The sequence below is a fragment of the Pomacea canaliculata genome, linkage group LG6 (assembly GCF_003073045.1).
Source record: "Pomacea canaliculata isolate SZHN2017 linkage group LG6, ASM307304v1, whole genome shotgun sequence".
Lineage (NCBI taxonomy): Eukaryota > Metazoa > Mollusca > Gastropoda > Architaenioglossa > Ampullariidae > Pomacea > Pomacea canaliculata.
The window spans coordinates 24,956,020-24,972,313 of record NC_037595.1 but is presented as its reverse complement, the minus strand read 5'-3'; the positions used below and the strand labels follow the sequence as shown (position 1 = coordinate 24,972,313).

At 43.8% G+C, this 16,294-nt stretch overlaps 1 protein-coding gene across 5 annotated transcripts in view; it reads left to right on the top strand.

Moving 5' to 3' along the window:
- Window positions 1–326: 326 nt before the first annotated feature.
- Window positions 327–16,294, top strand: part of LOC112566152 (proto-oncogene tyrosine-protein kinase ROS-like) — a 108,764-nt gene continuing 92,796 nt past the window's right edge. For 4 of the 5 annotated variants that reach the window (XM_025242131.1, XM_025242133.1, XM_025242134.1 and 1 more), the window contains exons 1-2: window positions 328–496; window positions 14,902–14,958. In XM_025242131.1, the coding sequence (XP_025097916.1) occupies window positions 383–496; window positions 14,902–14,958 (171 nt within the window). In that variant the 5' untranslated portion in view covers window positions 328–382. Of the gene's footprint in view, window positions 497–14,901; window positions 14,959–16,294 lie in introns of all 5 variants that reach the window. The other variant, XM_025242135.1, reaches the window with a different exon arrangement.

Below are 16,294 nucleotides of genomic sequence, written 5' to 3'. Positions count from 1 at the left end.
AAAGAGAATTTATATTACTACTCATAAAACTGATATATTTTTCTACGAAACTTTGTCCGTGAGTAAGGATAAAAGGACCGATAACTATAGTTAATAGTAAAATCATTTACGCACATCGGATCAATAAAATTAAATAGGCACATTAAAGTGACTTTCTTCAATAAAACATTAAATATGTTAATTGCCAGTATCTTACCTCTGAAAGTCTTTGATAATGCTCTTTTTTCTGCTGAGATCCATACAAATATATTAGTTTGCGAGCAGACGAGAGCCTGCACCTGATCAGCCAATCAGCGTGAGGAAAGCCGCCACTGAATCCCCGCCAGCCCAACTTTCCCACACACAGCAGTCGCATCATGGCTAGCTAGATAGTATACACACCATGGCTTACGCTCTGCAAATAGTTATTTTGTTGCAATTATTTCTCAGAGTTCAGGCTATACCAGACGTGGACTACATACGGAACACGTGTAAAGGAAGATGCGAAACAAGTCTGGTGAGTAAAGCAATATAATTTTTTTGAAAAAAGTGCAATGTAAATACATTTTAACTGTTGCCGTTGGCATTAACTTGTCAGACGACGGATGGACACGGGACCTTAACTGCAAGCAGTCTTTTTAAGCTTCTGATATGGAATTGTATATTTGGTCTGTGGATAGAAGATAATGTCCACAGTAAATCTGCTTGTTATGACGTGTTTAAGAAAACATTTAGCTATCAGCATACCTGGCAGTACTGTAAAATTATTAGTTCATATCGACCCGTTCGAGTTTTAGCGAACGCGCTTTACTAGCGCTTAGAGGCAGGGCATAAATTGTTATTTCTGATGATTGATCGAATCCAATGATTTTATGTATTTGACATGTAGTAGAAAGTGTGTTTGTATGCGTGCACCAAGAATCATTGTCGCAAATGTAAGCGAGAAGCTGAAGCATACACAGTATTACGTTTCAAAATTCAAAAGTTAATGTTCCGTTATTAGAGAGATGAGGGTATGATGTTCAAGAAACCAAACTGTTCATACTGCACTGTATACCTCTTGTATATTTTAGCAGTCACACGTAGAAGTATTTTGCTAGTATAAGACTGTATGCCGTAACGTGGTCCAAGTTTTTTTTTATGTTGTGTAGAGTATTATGTATTGTTGTATTTGCAAAGTAGTCAACCTTTTAAGTTCTTCAATCGTTTGGGTTGCTTAAAAATATCATCTAACAGTAGTTGTGCAGAATGGAAAGTGCATTACAATAGGAAAAAAAGCAAAAACAGACAAAAAAAGTTTCACTACTGGCAATAGACGAGAGCTCTCTTTCTCATGTCACGGCGGTATTGTGTGTCTGTGTGCTGCTTTTTCATGCGACGACCCGACATGCGCGCGCAGAGCTGCCAGGAAAAACCAGAGAAAAGCGGAGACCAAGGTTTTGATGAAGAGGGGTATTCAAGAGAGGAAGGCCGACGCGATCGTGATGGGTACGCCCGCAGGTCGTTTCGTGAGTCAGCCTGTAAGGCTGGAAGCTAGCAGATTCTGACTCGAGGACAAGGCGCGTGCTTTGGTGTTACGCTGTAGGAGGCAACGTGTCGTTGAATCGGTCCTTTGACTCCTCGAAGAGTGGGTGGGAGATGTATTTACGAGACTCCTCAACCTTCCCTCATCACACACGCACATACATATTTCCTGATAGAAGCTACACTCAAAACAAGCTGTAAAATTGCGGTAAACTAGAACGATGTATGTTTTCTACTAAAATAAAAAATTATGCCTTGAGAAACACTGATAGCAATATTGGCCAGGAGGTACCTTCATGTCTAGTATCTTAAGGGGACGTAACCACTTGCACTAAATATTGTAGTATCTTGGTAGTGTGTGTGTGCTTAGGAGCAGAAGTTGGGCGGTTCGAAAGTCGCTGGTCTGAAGCTCGCCGGAAACTGTACCCAGAAAATTTATCCCTACCTATCCAGGACATTGTACCTGATTTATAATGGGATATAATAGCCGACAGAGAGAGAGGAATTACGCTCTAGCACGGTGAATCTACTAGCAGTTCACTATCCCTACAACCTATAGTACCTTGTGGAATTAACCACCACCCCACCCCTCCCCATCCCCACACAACTACATGCACAGGTTCTTGCGTGCTGAAAAAGGTCACGTGGCGAAAACTTGAAGGGAAAGAACTTATGCTGCTAACTCATGTTTACTCTTAAATTATTTTCGTTCTTTTCTCGTCTCTTCTTTTTTTCCACCTGTTAACTGATAAGAGCCTACAGACAATTAGCCCAAACCATAAAACCGGTTTATCAAGTGGCATCAGTAGCGAGCTCCTCACAGATATGCACAGTGAACAAACGTGATTACATCTACAGTTGAAATGCAGGGGAAGTGTGTAAGCCCGAGCCCTGCTTGTGACCTGTTTGTTCTTGCCTTGCAGCTGTATAGTTGAACTGTAGCTCAGTGTTGTAAAGCGGGATGCCGTGAGCAGCTCCATTTTTAATTAAATCATTGATTCGATCATATCACAGTTTTACTTTAAAATGTGCATAGAAATATATTGTTTTTGGCATTTGTTTGTTGTGAAAATGTTTGGTCTTCGAAGTTTAGATGTGACATCGCATTCGCATCACAACCCCCCACCCCCCTTACCCCAAAACGAAAACAAAACAGTACTCGAGTCCTTATCGCCAAACAGCTGCGATGTAAACAAGAAGTGCACCGAAGACCGGGCAATTAAGCGTCAGATTTATGACAAGATCGACCAGACGAGTCCTACAGCTGGAGGGAGCTGTGTACTCCCAGTATCCAGGCGCCACGTTGCGCTTGACCTGATGTTCGAGGCGACGACTTGTGGAAGGGGTTGCTGCTGCGCCTGACAGTAATTAGGCAGGAGCATCGTAACTACTAGTGCGAGTTAGTTCCTCTTGCTTCTCGCTGTTTGTAGATGATGGTGATGGGCTTTTCCACCCTTTAAAAAAAAATGGTGCAGTCACGGTCGAGAGCGATAGCAAAGTCCATTAGCATGGCTTATGCGGTTTGTTTGATGTGGGAAGGCAAAGTAACAAGGCGGATGGGGTGGGGGGTAAGTTTGAGGTGTGACAGGGTGGAATTCAGTTACCCCTCTCCCTAGTGAGAATACGGGCGGGGCGGGTACTGGTCGCTGACAGCATGAATGGAGTTCTAGGGAAACCTTTACCTCCTGGGGGATGTCTACGACCAGGAGGGAGCGAGAAAAAAAAAAACAAAAACAAAATGTGTTCTCTTTTTCTTTCCTTCTCATTGTTATGCGACATCTATCGAGGACGAAGCACTATTCGTCTTCTCTACCAATATAAGATGTTTTGTCTTCTTGTTTCGAGTGTTTTGGCCGAGTGTTTTGGCCGAGGGTCCTGCAGCATGTGAACATGTATGGGGTTATACGCAAAGAAGAAGCGGGAAGGACTCGGGAGAGACTTCAGCGCCCCTCGGTGACAACATGATCCCAGCCTGGGCTGCTCCCCTCACCTCCCCCTACCTCACCCACAAATGTACAGACCGTGTAGCGTTTGCCGCTGCCGTGTCTTGACTATCCTTGCCTGGCCTAGGAGCAGATGGCTGTGGGAACCGTACACTCGGCCTGACAGAAGCCACATGTGTATTTTCCAAGTCAGAAAAGCGTGCAAAAATTGGTATACCATTTCGGTGGCATCGTTGTAGTTCTGAATTATCAAAGGCAGAGTGTTTAATTCTCGAGAATTACATATTTTTACGCTCCTTCGATATGTGTGTGTTGGTGACAGATGTCAGACCTGACAAAAGACTTACAGAGAGATGCAGAGATCCTGTAATGACCACTAAAGGGGGGAAAAAGACCTCTACTCAAAAAAATAATGTGCGCTTTGCGAAGTCAGATATAGATTTATCACGCAGGCCTAACTAACCAGCACTTAACTACAGGACGTGTTGTTTTCAAGTCAGGCCACTGAAAAAAGTAACATGCAAATAATGCAACATATGGCGCATGTTGAAACAGCAAAGTGGTTTTTTTTTTAAACCCATCCCTTTTGTGAAGCTTGATCGTGGAGGTGCCTTGCCTGCAAGCTGTGTCTGGGACACCACACAGGCTCCCACCTCCTCACTTCTTCCGTGTTTTTGAAGCCAGCTTTCAGTGTAGTATTACTTTATGCCTAGGGTTCAGCAGGTAGCTCTGACATGTACAAATCGTAGGCGAGTCATAAGGGAATGACGATGTTACAGAAGTGGAAGGGTTCAGGTAGAGGTGACCGAGGCGCTGGATGAAGACAAGGGCATTATATCATCAATCAACGCCCCCTTTAACTCGATCACAACTACTGCTTTCCCTCCCCGCCACCTGATTATCATCATCGTTGTCATCAAATCATTTTGCTTTTTTACTCTGAATTTTCAAAGAGATTATTTAGGGACTGCTGTGTAAATGCACGTTCAAATACAGCATTACTGCCGATTGTGAAGTTAGCATTGAGTTAACTTTCCAGACACGAGACGTGCATATAGCTCCCGAATTCAAAATGCACGAGCTTGTTTTCCGCTAGCCTAGAGAGAAAGACTATAACAAAAATTATAATATATTCCCCTGTGGAAGCTAGGGGCGGGCACACCGTGGGTTGTCGCTGGCATCTTGTCTCCCCAGGGTTGATGGCATCTCTCTTTGTCTTTCCCGGGCGCAGTTGTCCGGGTTACACCCAGGCCGCCCCTATGTACCACATGGTGGGGCTGAAAAATTCCGCAGCGTGGGATGGTGTTAAGTTGGTTTTCCTTGGGCTTCACTGTAGCAGATGACGCGAATGCCGCCACATCTGGTGGTTTGTGGCTGTTGAAACAGGAGATATCAAAGCGACCTTTTGATATTTCCCAGTTGAAAAGTGTAAAGTGTAAAGGGGACTTTTGGGAGTGGGAGAAATGCTTATGTGCACAGGTCGAGAATCACGGTGATGCAGTAGTCTGGACTGTCGGCATGTCGGATACAATCATTGTTAACGCTATAGGAAACTGCTTTCTACTGAATTGATTTGAGGACATGGGCGTTGCTGTGTGGGCAGGAAGCATTTCTTCTGACTGAAAAATTTCTCTCTTCTTGTTCTTATCACATCGTGTATCAAGGAATTCCGCACAGCCTTGTAGGCGAAATGGAATTTGATGTCCCCAGTTGAAGGATGAAGAGGATGAACATCACGTTTTCTCGTTATCTGACCGACTTTTGTACACCAACACATTCATTCTCTGGAACAGACCGTCGCACGCTCAAGAGATTGAAATGTTTGTTATGGCGCCTGGCCTTCTCTTTCCATCTGCTGGTGGCGGTACCCCAGGAAGACGGTGGAATGTGGCAGCCATGACACTTGCTGTCAGGGGAAGCCCAGGGACGCGGACACTTGCCTGACAGGGAATGACTCCTGACCCCAGATACTATTTCCTCCTGCTCCCAAAAGCCTAGTAGTGGTTGGCTGGCTGACACCAACCATCCGCTAAAGAGTGACACAACTGAAGCTGCGGACACATAAACCCGCTAATGCCAGAAACACATATGCCTCCTCCCCCACCAACCCCCAAGCTACCTGCCACATACGTCAACATTGATACATTTGCTATCAGCGCATCCTCCCACACCCTCTAGTAGAGACAAAACACGGAAATCGGCCCGTGCGATCATCATTGCTCCCGTGGAATAATGATCTGTCCTCTAACACCTATTGTTTGCTGGATAATTACAAGATTGTGTAAACGAAGGACTCGAAGGGGGACCGAAATGAGGGGGTATTTCTCGGGGTGCTTTGTCCTGAGGAGAAAGAGGCATGGCTGCTCCAAGACCCTATCAGGGTCAGTGGGGAGTATACGTGCCACGCATGGTCTGTCATAAAATATAAAACTGTTTACCGCCACGCGCGCCTTCGCTATGCGCGCGAAGCGTGGGAACCGCATCGCCGCCTGGTGGTGATACCGGTGCCGTCGCCGACCAGAGTTGCCTAACTTGACGTGCGCCGCCAAGACGTGCTTCTTTTTCTCTTTTCTGCAAGGTCTCCAGGTTTTGGAGGTCAACTAGGGGAACTAACTTCAGGAGCTGTCTTTTTCACCCACCCCAACCTACCCACCTTCCGAGCAGCTGCTACACCACAATGGTTTGCACGAAAGGTATGTTTGTCATCGAGTCAGCAGCCCTCTCCAGCCACCACAAGATCAACTCCACTACCCTTCTAATCCCGTCGACGACTGGACATCACCAAGAACACGCAGGAACTGAGATAACTAGCCTCTTGGAATCATAAGTGAAAATGGCTTCCTGTTTCTGCACACAATACTTTAAACTCTATTTACAGCTCAAGTCAATGAAGCGCGAAAAGAAATACTTAGTGGTGTGCCAATTTAGACAAAAAGGGGGTGGGGTGAAATTGACATTTCGGTGCTGTCTTCCCCTAATCTTTCCCCCCCCCCCCCCCCCGCAAAAAAAAAAAAAATGTCCAAGTTATAGGGCAGACAACTCAACGACGCTGTACGAAATGTGCGTCCCCTCTGCGCGCAGGGATTCACGACCTGCAATAGCAGCAGCAGCAGCCATCATCCTTCATCTCTCGTCCACCCCCTCACCCACCCCGGTCGTTCTCATGTCACAGACCGTGAGGGAGTTGGCGGAGTTGGGAGGGGGAAGAGGAAAAAGAGTGATAAGATAAATCAGCCACACACAGCCATGTCAGTGGTCCCTACATCTCAGCCTCAAGCTCCGTTTCCACCCCCAGCATCCAACCCAAACCCCTACCCGCTAACATCACGTCTTTTTGCAGCCCAGCATCCCGGTACGTGGTGCACAGGGACAGGATGTGACAGGTCAAAGGTCGTGTGGTAATGCTGGCAGCGGCTGACATTTGGCGGATTCTGGACACCCGAGTTGATGGCTGTTGACGCTCTTCTCGTGCAGCGACTGGTGAACATAGCTTTTAATGCTGCACTTTCTTTCTTGTAGAAACCTGTACAGTCGGGTTCCTTGCTTCTTTTTTGCCAGGGTTAGTGACTCCAAAAGTCCCTACACCTTTTCTCCCAACCCCGACGGACAGATTTTACGAGTTAATGAAGTTTATGCCAGAATACAATATCTCACTAGACACTTGAACGATATAAATGCTTCAGAAGTCAAGTTTTTTGTAGCTTAACTAAACGTGGATTTGTTTTCTAATTCCCTTGATAAGGCAGACAGAAATTTGGTTTGATTTTCAATCGTCGAAGCAAACAATTGTGTCAAGAAAAGAGGCACATCGTCTGCATTTAGTCAGCCGCCAGTCCACCTGCTAACATCAGAAATGGTTCGACTCTTCGCACGGGGACTTTTAACCTTTTCGTTCTTTTTAAGGGGTATAATGCACGTGAATTCTCAAGAAGACTTCCGTAAAAAAAAGACCGCAAGGTGGCGCTGCGGGGCGAAGAGCTGCTCATGTGGCGCGAAATTAAAGCTGGTGCCGAGAAGGATCACACGGAGTACCATCACCTCGTAATCGGAATGCTCGTAATTCATTGGGACGCATCTCGAGACTCGATTGCCCGTATCTCGAGATACCACTGCATGTTGCCACAACGCTTAAAAAAAACAAAAAAAAAAAAAACTAACAAAATAATACAGTTGCACTTCGGCACACGGATTCTAAACAGTCTATTTAGCTTATGTCAGCTCAGTAAGCGATAAGATTTGCATTCGAACCACTGTTGGTACATAATAATTTGATTTAACGCTGAGTAGTCACCCTTGATATCGTGTATCAATTTCGCCATTCATATTTACCTTTCATATTTATACCTTTCAAAAAATAATTGGTAGTCCGCTTTTCCTGCTGTGTGAGAGGTGGAATCGTCTTGATATCTCTCTCACACACACGCTTTCTCTATCGCTCTCTCACACACAAACACTTTCCAACAAATCGCAAATGAGATGACAGGTGATGTTAGGTGGGGTACATGCTGACGAAAAGAGCTTAAGTAAATCACAGTGCTTATACGAATATGCTTTCATTGATTTTTATATTTTTGAAGGAGAATTTGGACGTCAGCTACATTTTTTCTCGAACTATAAATAGAAAGATTGCAGCAAGGCGTGCACGTAATGGCTGAAGATGCCTCTAGGACAAGACTCATGTCATTCGGTCAACCTGCACGTGTTTCTGGGTATTCACGTGCAAAAACGCGAGCATGCTGTGCGTTTGTGCTAGCTGCCAGCAAGGGTTCAGCCCTAAACATAAATTTGCCGTTCTTTCGCACTTGACATTTTGACGCAGCTGCGAATGATACCCCCACCTTTTTTTTTCAAATCGAGATGAACTCTTGTCATCAAAACTAGTAATAGTGGCAACCATTGTCTGTAATGCATGCAAAGGTGGTTGAAGGGGCTGGGGGCGGGGAGAAATAGATGTGCAACTTGTGCGTACGTGTATCCGCGCGCACCGCAGTTTTTGTTTTTTACATTATTCATATCATTAAGATCCCACATGAACTCGGTGTAAAAGATATTTATTTATATTTCATGACGAAGTCTGTTGTCAAAATGTGGAACACATAAAAGCACCCCCGTAACTGACATTTTTCTTGCTGCGCTGAATCATTTCAGGTGCGATTCTTTGGGCATCATCCACACCGCAGGCTGTCCAAATGAATAAAACATCCTCCATGCTATTGTCTAGGCATTTGTAGTGTTGTTTAATTTGCTGGCGTTTTGAAAAAGTGAAAAGTGACAAGAAAACAACCAAACAGCTGTCACCCATACAGGTGTTCTTTAATGTCCATGTAGTCTAAGTTTTGAATGTTTACGCTTTGTTCTTCTTGCATACCTAATTAAAGACTGACCCGTTGACCATCGTGCAAAGCTTGACTGATTCATCTGTATGCAAAAATAATGTTCTGTGTCCCCTTTGTCAAAACTCATTGCCTATTTCAGGAAGTATCTGGACAGCCAAGTTTGGGAAGCTTTAAAAGACAAAATACAGGATCCATGGACCAAATACAAGTTACTTCGATAAATGAATGTCCAAGCACGACTTTTTTGTGCCGCGTTCAGTCATGCCATGTTTTGCATTCAGTACATGATCTGCGCACCTAGTGTGGACGACTCCAAAAAGATCCTGCCTGCTTCTTTCACTATAATGGTTTGAAATCTGCGTGTGTTTGTATTTTAAATTGGTTTTATCGCATTACAAAAGTTTGATGTACAAATATTATTAAAAAATTAAATTAGATTTTGGTAACTAGAGTTAATTCCCCCCTGGTTCAACAGTCTACCACCACCATCACCACTAGAGTTCGACCTGGTTTTCTTTCTTCCTTTTTAAGATTACGTTTCACTTTTGATTAACAACTGAATGAGCTTCTATTTTTAGTAAGTTCTTTTAACCGACTTTCGGCTTAACAATTGTACAGGAAACCAAGTCCTGCTGGCAGTTTCGGTGAATCGGAAGCTAAAGACAAATGGACTGGTAGTTTCCAGTTTCTTGCGTCTTCTTAGAGCTATCACAATGCTTCTGCGCGGACCTGATCTTGCGAATGTAAAAAAAAGGGAAAAAAGAAACCGAGGGGAAAGTGCGACTACTGCGCTTCTTCCAGCTGGAAGAAAAGGATGGATAGTTTGGGATGTTAGCCTGAGACCTTTAAGACAATTTGTATACTTATGCTTATTGTGTATATATTGAACTTAATCCGATTTCAATAGTAGATATGGATGGGGTAGAAGCTGCTTTCTGTCGTGTTGTCATCCATGGATCTTCGTGGAACTTTAGCATCTGACTTCCTCCAACTGATATGCGATTTTTTTGGTGCCATTTGCCTTTGTTCTAGAATGTTCTTAAGTGTCTGTGCCACGTCGTTTCTTGGTATAGACATCTTTGCCCACTAATGGTCTGCATCCTGTCCTTTTTGCCATCTTTCTAGAAGTTATTGACTTTACAGGATTATTTGTGCCTCCTTCACTGAAACGTTTAACTTTTAGGCTCTATGGATCATCTAATTTTTTTTTCATTTTCTGAACAACGGATCGTGTACTTTCCCAATGCCTGTTGAATGATCTTGGATCATTCAGTGATGTCGTCTCATGATAAGTGTGTTCTTTGTCCTCCTGCATCTTGCTCCATTTATGTATCTAGACAACTGCCATGTTCGCTTCTTCATTGCCAGGATTGTGCTGTGGTCTCAACTGTGTTGCCCTAAAACTTCCACCGAAGTATTCAGATAAATCTTTCTTCACTCTCCACCCATCCTTCTTTGACTGTGACAGATGCAAGATATTTATGTTTGTGAAGTTGGGAGTTTTGTTTAATTTTTGTACAGCACATTTAGCCTGCCTCTAGGGCAACGGCTATAAAATCTGCTAATCTACATAGATATTATTAGTCGATTGCTTATGTCAAAGCTTATTGAGCTTGCTACCAACAGGGGAATGCGCTGTAGAAATGTTTTTTTATTTATTTTATTTTTTCGATTTCAGTGTTTTCGGTGTCATATTCCTACACAAATTATCCCCCTTTTTCTCGGCATCCCAACTATACATGTGTATCTCATTACTTACCAATTACAACAGAAGGGAGGGGGGAGTGGTTAGTTTACGATCACATATAGCAGAATGGCTCATAGATATGGACAAGAACAAAGTGCGACCGCCTCTTCGTAAAATGCTGCCAGTGAAAACCTGGTGTGACATCAGCAAATAATAAAGATCCTGGGCGCATACATCAAAAAAAAAAAAAAAAAATCTTCAGGGCAGGCGAAAAATTGTGGTCGGGTTGCTAGACATAGATTATTTACTCCTTTCCCCACCACACCCCCCCTTCCGCCGCCTAACATTGGGGTTAGCAGGGAACACCTGCTGTACGACTCATTTATAAAAAAAAAAAATTAATAATGCATGCGGCTTACACGTTGTGTAGTTTACTCACAGGTCAAATAATACTGACACGAAGGAGCATATTATCCTTGATTGAATAGGACTTGTTCTCGCTTCCACATGAGTTGGAAGATTGGAAGTGCAGTGGTTAAGCTCTGAGGAGATACATCAGGGGTGGGCAAAGCTTTTTTTTTTTTTTTCGCGGGCCGGTCTCAAAATTCTAAACTATGCGGCGGGCCGGTAACATACCAAAAAAAAAAAAAAAAAACCGATGCCACATGCCTCTTGACTATGCAACAAACCTAGCTAAAATGGGTTGAAAACATGTGTACATTGTGGTGTTACACAACGAATTTAGTGTGAAAAATGAAGCTGTTTGAATTTGCTCACGAGCCTCTCAAAATCTGGCCGCGTTTTCGATGTGACAGAACTGCGGCCAAATGCTCGTCTGTCATCCGTCAACACAGGTCGGACTTGGTCTGCTTCGTGTTCGAAAAGTCTGTTCGCACGCATCGTCGATGCAGACATCACCAACATTCATTTGGCAAATTCTTTTAAGTTCGGAAACGTGTAATTACCTAGCGATTTGAAGAACTGGACGTTTTGGGGATTAAAAGAATCCTTCAACACTATGTACTCTGTAAATCGATCATCTCATGATTAAGTTTATTTAAATGGTCCATATCATCAACAACAAAGGCAAGATCTGTACTCTGCTGGACATCACAAATTTCGGGGAAAGTGTTTGTCTTTCTTACATTTCTAAAACGATAGCTATTTCTGCTCGGAACTCCCAAACTCGCTGAACAACTTTTCCAAAACTGATCGAGCCACCGGACATTAGTGTGGTAGGGGACATCTTTGTGGTCGGCTTCTACTTCCCTCAATAACGAGATGAATTGCTGGTAATTGAGCCCTCTTGTTCAAATAAAGTTTACGATTTTCGTCACAGTGCTCACAACAGTGTTCACGTCGTCTCATACATTTTTGCACAGTGCTTCTTGATGTATAGTGCAATAAAGACCGGACTGTATGAGGGGAGGGGTGACTGAAACATGTTACAACGCTTATGATCTCTGCTGATGACATATTCGTGTCACAACACCGGTAAATGGTGGTCGGACTATGTCGAAACAAAACGAATAGACTAATTGGTGCGCGGCCTTTGCATGCCGCCAACGCTCTCACGACTACGTCAGACGCGTCAGTCGCGTTGTTATTGGTGTACTTTGTCTCTGTTTGACTGTTAGGTGCTGCTGATTTCTAACAAGTCGTATTTGATAAATTTCAATCAAATGAACCTAGGTTTAAAAAAAAATTCACATTTTGGCCCAAAGGCGTCCGCGGGTCGTACTTTGCATGCTTCGGTTCAGATCTTGTACAGTTCTTTGTTTCTGCCTGTGGCACCTGTTCACAGTCCGCTGGCATGCCATAATAGACAGGTTCACTGGGGAGAGATTCTTGAGCCGGTGTATAGGGCTTTACAACCACCATTCCTCGTTGCACCATTGCGGAGCTCTTGGTGACGGTGTGGGTCCACGTGCTGCTGTATGAAGTTTTGCCCCGCCCCAAACCAAGCGCTCCGAGGGGAACATCATTCACCTGATGATTCCGATTTTGACGTTTGATTTGTTTTGAAAGCTCCTGCAGGTTGCTGTCAACTAGATGGCATTCCAGAGAATTAAATTTCTGTTCCTGGATAAAGAGTTTTCTTGTCGTCAGATCTCCAGGGGCTAGAAAGAGGCAAACTTTTTTTTAATCTGCAATGGGCATAGCCGTTCGGGCACCAAGAAGAGTTAAAACCCAGGTTATGTACCTTGTCAACCATGGCTTTGGTGGTTTTGGTTGCAGTGGTCCAGGCGCTTGAGCCTTAATCAAGGACGGGTGTTACATGTCTAGTGTAGACGGACTTCAGGATGGAGGAGCTCGCTTCCAACATGGTTCTTGATACCTTTCGCATAAGAGCAGTTTTCTCATTACTTGGATCTACACCTCCTTTAAATTTCGTTTCCAAGACAACGACTATTCTCCGAGCTTGATCTTAACCGAGTTCTTAGAGGGTAACACGCTGAAAACTGATGACTTCAACCAATTGATTTCAAATCCCGAATCGCATAACCTAATGATCATGTAGTCAGTTCATGTCTTATGGGCAATTTACATCCTATAGGAAGTTTAGGTTCTTTGGGTAGTCCGTACCCCATAAGCCTTTCGCGTCCTATGAGTAGTTTATGTCGTTCACCTTGTCATCACATGTGTTGTATGCTGGGGTATTTTTATTACCACAGGCGTCGAACACACCACCAGGCCACCAGCATCTCCTTTAAATGAACTTTGTCTAGAGTTTCTCAATAAAGTTATTTCTTGTAGAAAAGGCAGGGGCATTATTAAAGAGCACTCAATGCATTTGAAATTCAACCGTTAATGCCGAAACTACGACCAGAACAGATGCACGAAATCGATGAACAAACATTAACAGACCGGTGTCTGGCTTCTCCTTCACATAACTTTGTTAAGGTATATATATATATCAGTTTAGCGCACCGTGATTGGCCTTTGAAGATAATGAAACTTCCGTTCTCTTAGGCTCAACAGTATGTCGCCATAGGAACAAAACGGTACGTGGTAGCTGCTTGCACAACTTTGGTATTGATAACAGGTGATATAAAGAACTTGTGACACATCTGAAAATTGTTTTTTGTGGTAAAGTCTCAGAAAAGACATGTTAGCGCTTTGTTAGAGATGCTCACGATCATCTAGTAATAAAATAATAATAATAAAAACTCCTCGGGTGTTCAAACTAGGACTTTGCAAATGCTTTGCGCTCATCGCTGTACGAAATCGAAGCCGGCTTTTCTTACGTGTAAAAGACTCATTCTTCGTGAGAAGAAATAAGGTTGTTAAATCGACACCAGCCGTAAAAGCAAAAGGCTTTGTCACAGGCGTCCCCTTTATCACCCAAAAAGTTTCTTTGGCTTTTTCGGACTGAGGATACAATCATCGTTGTGACGAACTCCGTCACATCATGGCGAAGTCTTAACTGTCAAAGGTGAAGGTAAAGGGCAAGGTAGAAGGGAGAGCGGGAAAGGCACTGCTTCCCTGAACGAACTAGTGTTGACCGGACGTGCTTGAGCGCGCCGTCGACAACCGTGAACTGTTTTCGAGCGGCGGCGCCCTCTGGTATTGATCCGCACGGCGCCACAGGTCGCGGACCCTTGCAATCCCCTGGGCCGTCAAGACGGGCCCGCAAGGCACGAGTCATCCAGTGCAGGGTGGGGGTTGGGGTGGGGTGAGGGGAGAGAGAGAGGGATGAGGGACGTTTTCGTTGGTTTCTCTCGAACCCCTTACTTTCACCACCCCAGCCTCTACCCTTCCCGTGACACATCCACAATCTGTGCTTTACAATACACATGTTCATTCGATTGCAGTATATGTCGGGTCTGTCAAACAGTGAACAACTTTCGCGATGTCAGCATGACAAGCCTAGACTCGGGGCCAAAAGGGGTGGAGGTAGCTGAAAGGTTGAGGGTTGACGGGGGTGAGGGAGGAGAAGTGGATTTCTACGACTATCGTTTTCGGCTTTGTTTTCGTATTGACGGTTACGGTGCTTACGGTCGTGTTAAAGGTTATGACGAAATAGTCATAAGAAAATGTATCTTGTAAACTAAAGTGGAGTGTTGCAATGTGTGTCTGTGAGTGTTGCGGGTAGGCTGGTTGGCGACAATTAAAACCTGATCAAACGATCTCCAGAAAGTTTGGCAGGAAGATTCCTGACGATTATGCCTCGGTCGGGAATTATGTCTTGCCCGTTAATGCACTTAGCATAATTTTCTGAGAGGAAACAGAGAAGGGGAGTGAGCGAGAGAGTCGCATGGCCTAAGCTTTTATCCTCCCCTTCCTTTGATCTTTTCCACACGAAATTCCGCTGTCATCCGGGCGGGCCAGGTATCCTATCTAGTTTTACCTAAGTCGAACAAGTTTTGACTGTAAGACACGAAGACAGTCATGTTAATGTTGACACTGATGTGTTTTCTTGCTGTTTCAGATTTATTCCGGTCAAGGAAGTGATTTATTTTGTGACGACGATTGCAGCTCCCATCAGGTAGATATATAAATATATTTTTCATTTACCCAAATAGCGATATCAGCGTTTAATGTCTTAGTTTCTACGACACACTTAAGGCACTCTTGCAGTCTTTCTTCGTCAAAGGTAACTGAATTTAGAGCAAGAAACAATTTCTTTCCTTTTGTTCATTTCAGCCAGCTTGCCTTTTGCTTGTAACGCAATAAAGCTTTTGTCAAATTTATTAGAAGCTTTGCATGTGCAAATGTCTTTCTGCCTTGATGTCTCAACTTTGCATTGTTTAAAAAAAAAATGTTGGTAAAGTAATTGCACCTGGTTGGACTAAATTTCATTCCCCTTTCACCCTCATTGCCCTCCCCCCTCCTTTTTTTTTTTTTACCCCACTGCTTCTCCTCACCCTTTCACTTCACTCCCTCCTTCACATTCTTTAACCCCACTCATCTTCTTCACCCAATCCCTTTTACCATCTTTACCCAATTCACACTCTTCGCCCTACTCAGTCTCTTCACGCCACTCACAGTTCACGATTTTCACTTCTTTCAGCCCCTTAGTCTCACTCTACTCGTTCTTTAAAAAATATATAACAGCGTTGTTACTGTTTTATGACCGATTTTAACAGTGTGGTCTGAGGGCAGGCTTGGTGTGGAAATAATACTTTAAATTGAATCCCACGCAGATCTAAGAAGAGAGTTATGACAGATGGAGGGGTTCAAAGGTAACCGTTTTGTGTCTTCCGGCAGAACTGAACCTGTACCCGTTAGAGACAAATGCAGGGAACGTTCGTTAGAGGAGGACAGGAAATGCGTAGAATTCACCTGGCGAGTTACAGCAGCAGCAAAGCCAGGTAGATGCTGTGCATAAAGTGCAGCGAGAATGCGTGGAAGAGAGGGTCATAGGAAATCCAGGTTATATTCAGAGAGTACAGGCCTTGTGAATCGTAGTCAGAGTTAGTTTAATTTACTTATTCTACCGTTTTGTAAGCACTTAGGCTGTATCAGCGCTTTCGTCCGCTTTGCATGCACACACATTATTCTGTGCCCTTTTGGCATTAAGCAAGGTGCAAGGGCGAAAGAGATTTTGTGTTCCGTAATTAAGTACCTGGACAGAAACGGATCTAATTCTCCATAAATTCTAATTTTTATGGCCTTCGCTAGGACATTAAAATACCCTAGAAGCAGAGCTAGTTTTTTCTGTCTCTTGTAATCGTCTTTAAAAATGGCTTCGACACGTGAAACTGATATAGTCATCAAATAAAGTTTTTTTGAAATTGTTCTCTTTGGAACAAGCGCGAAAGTTTAAAGGGTCAAATAGAAAGTAGAAAGGGACAACAACGAATATCCTTCTCCCGATCCAC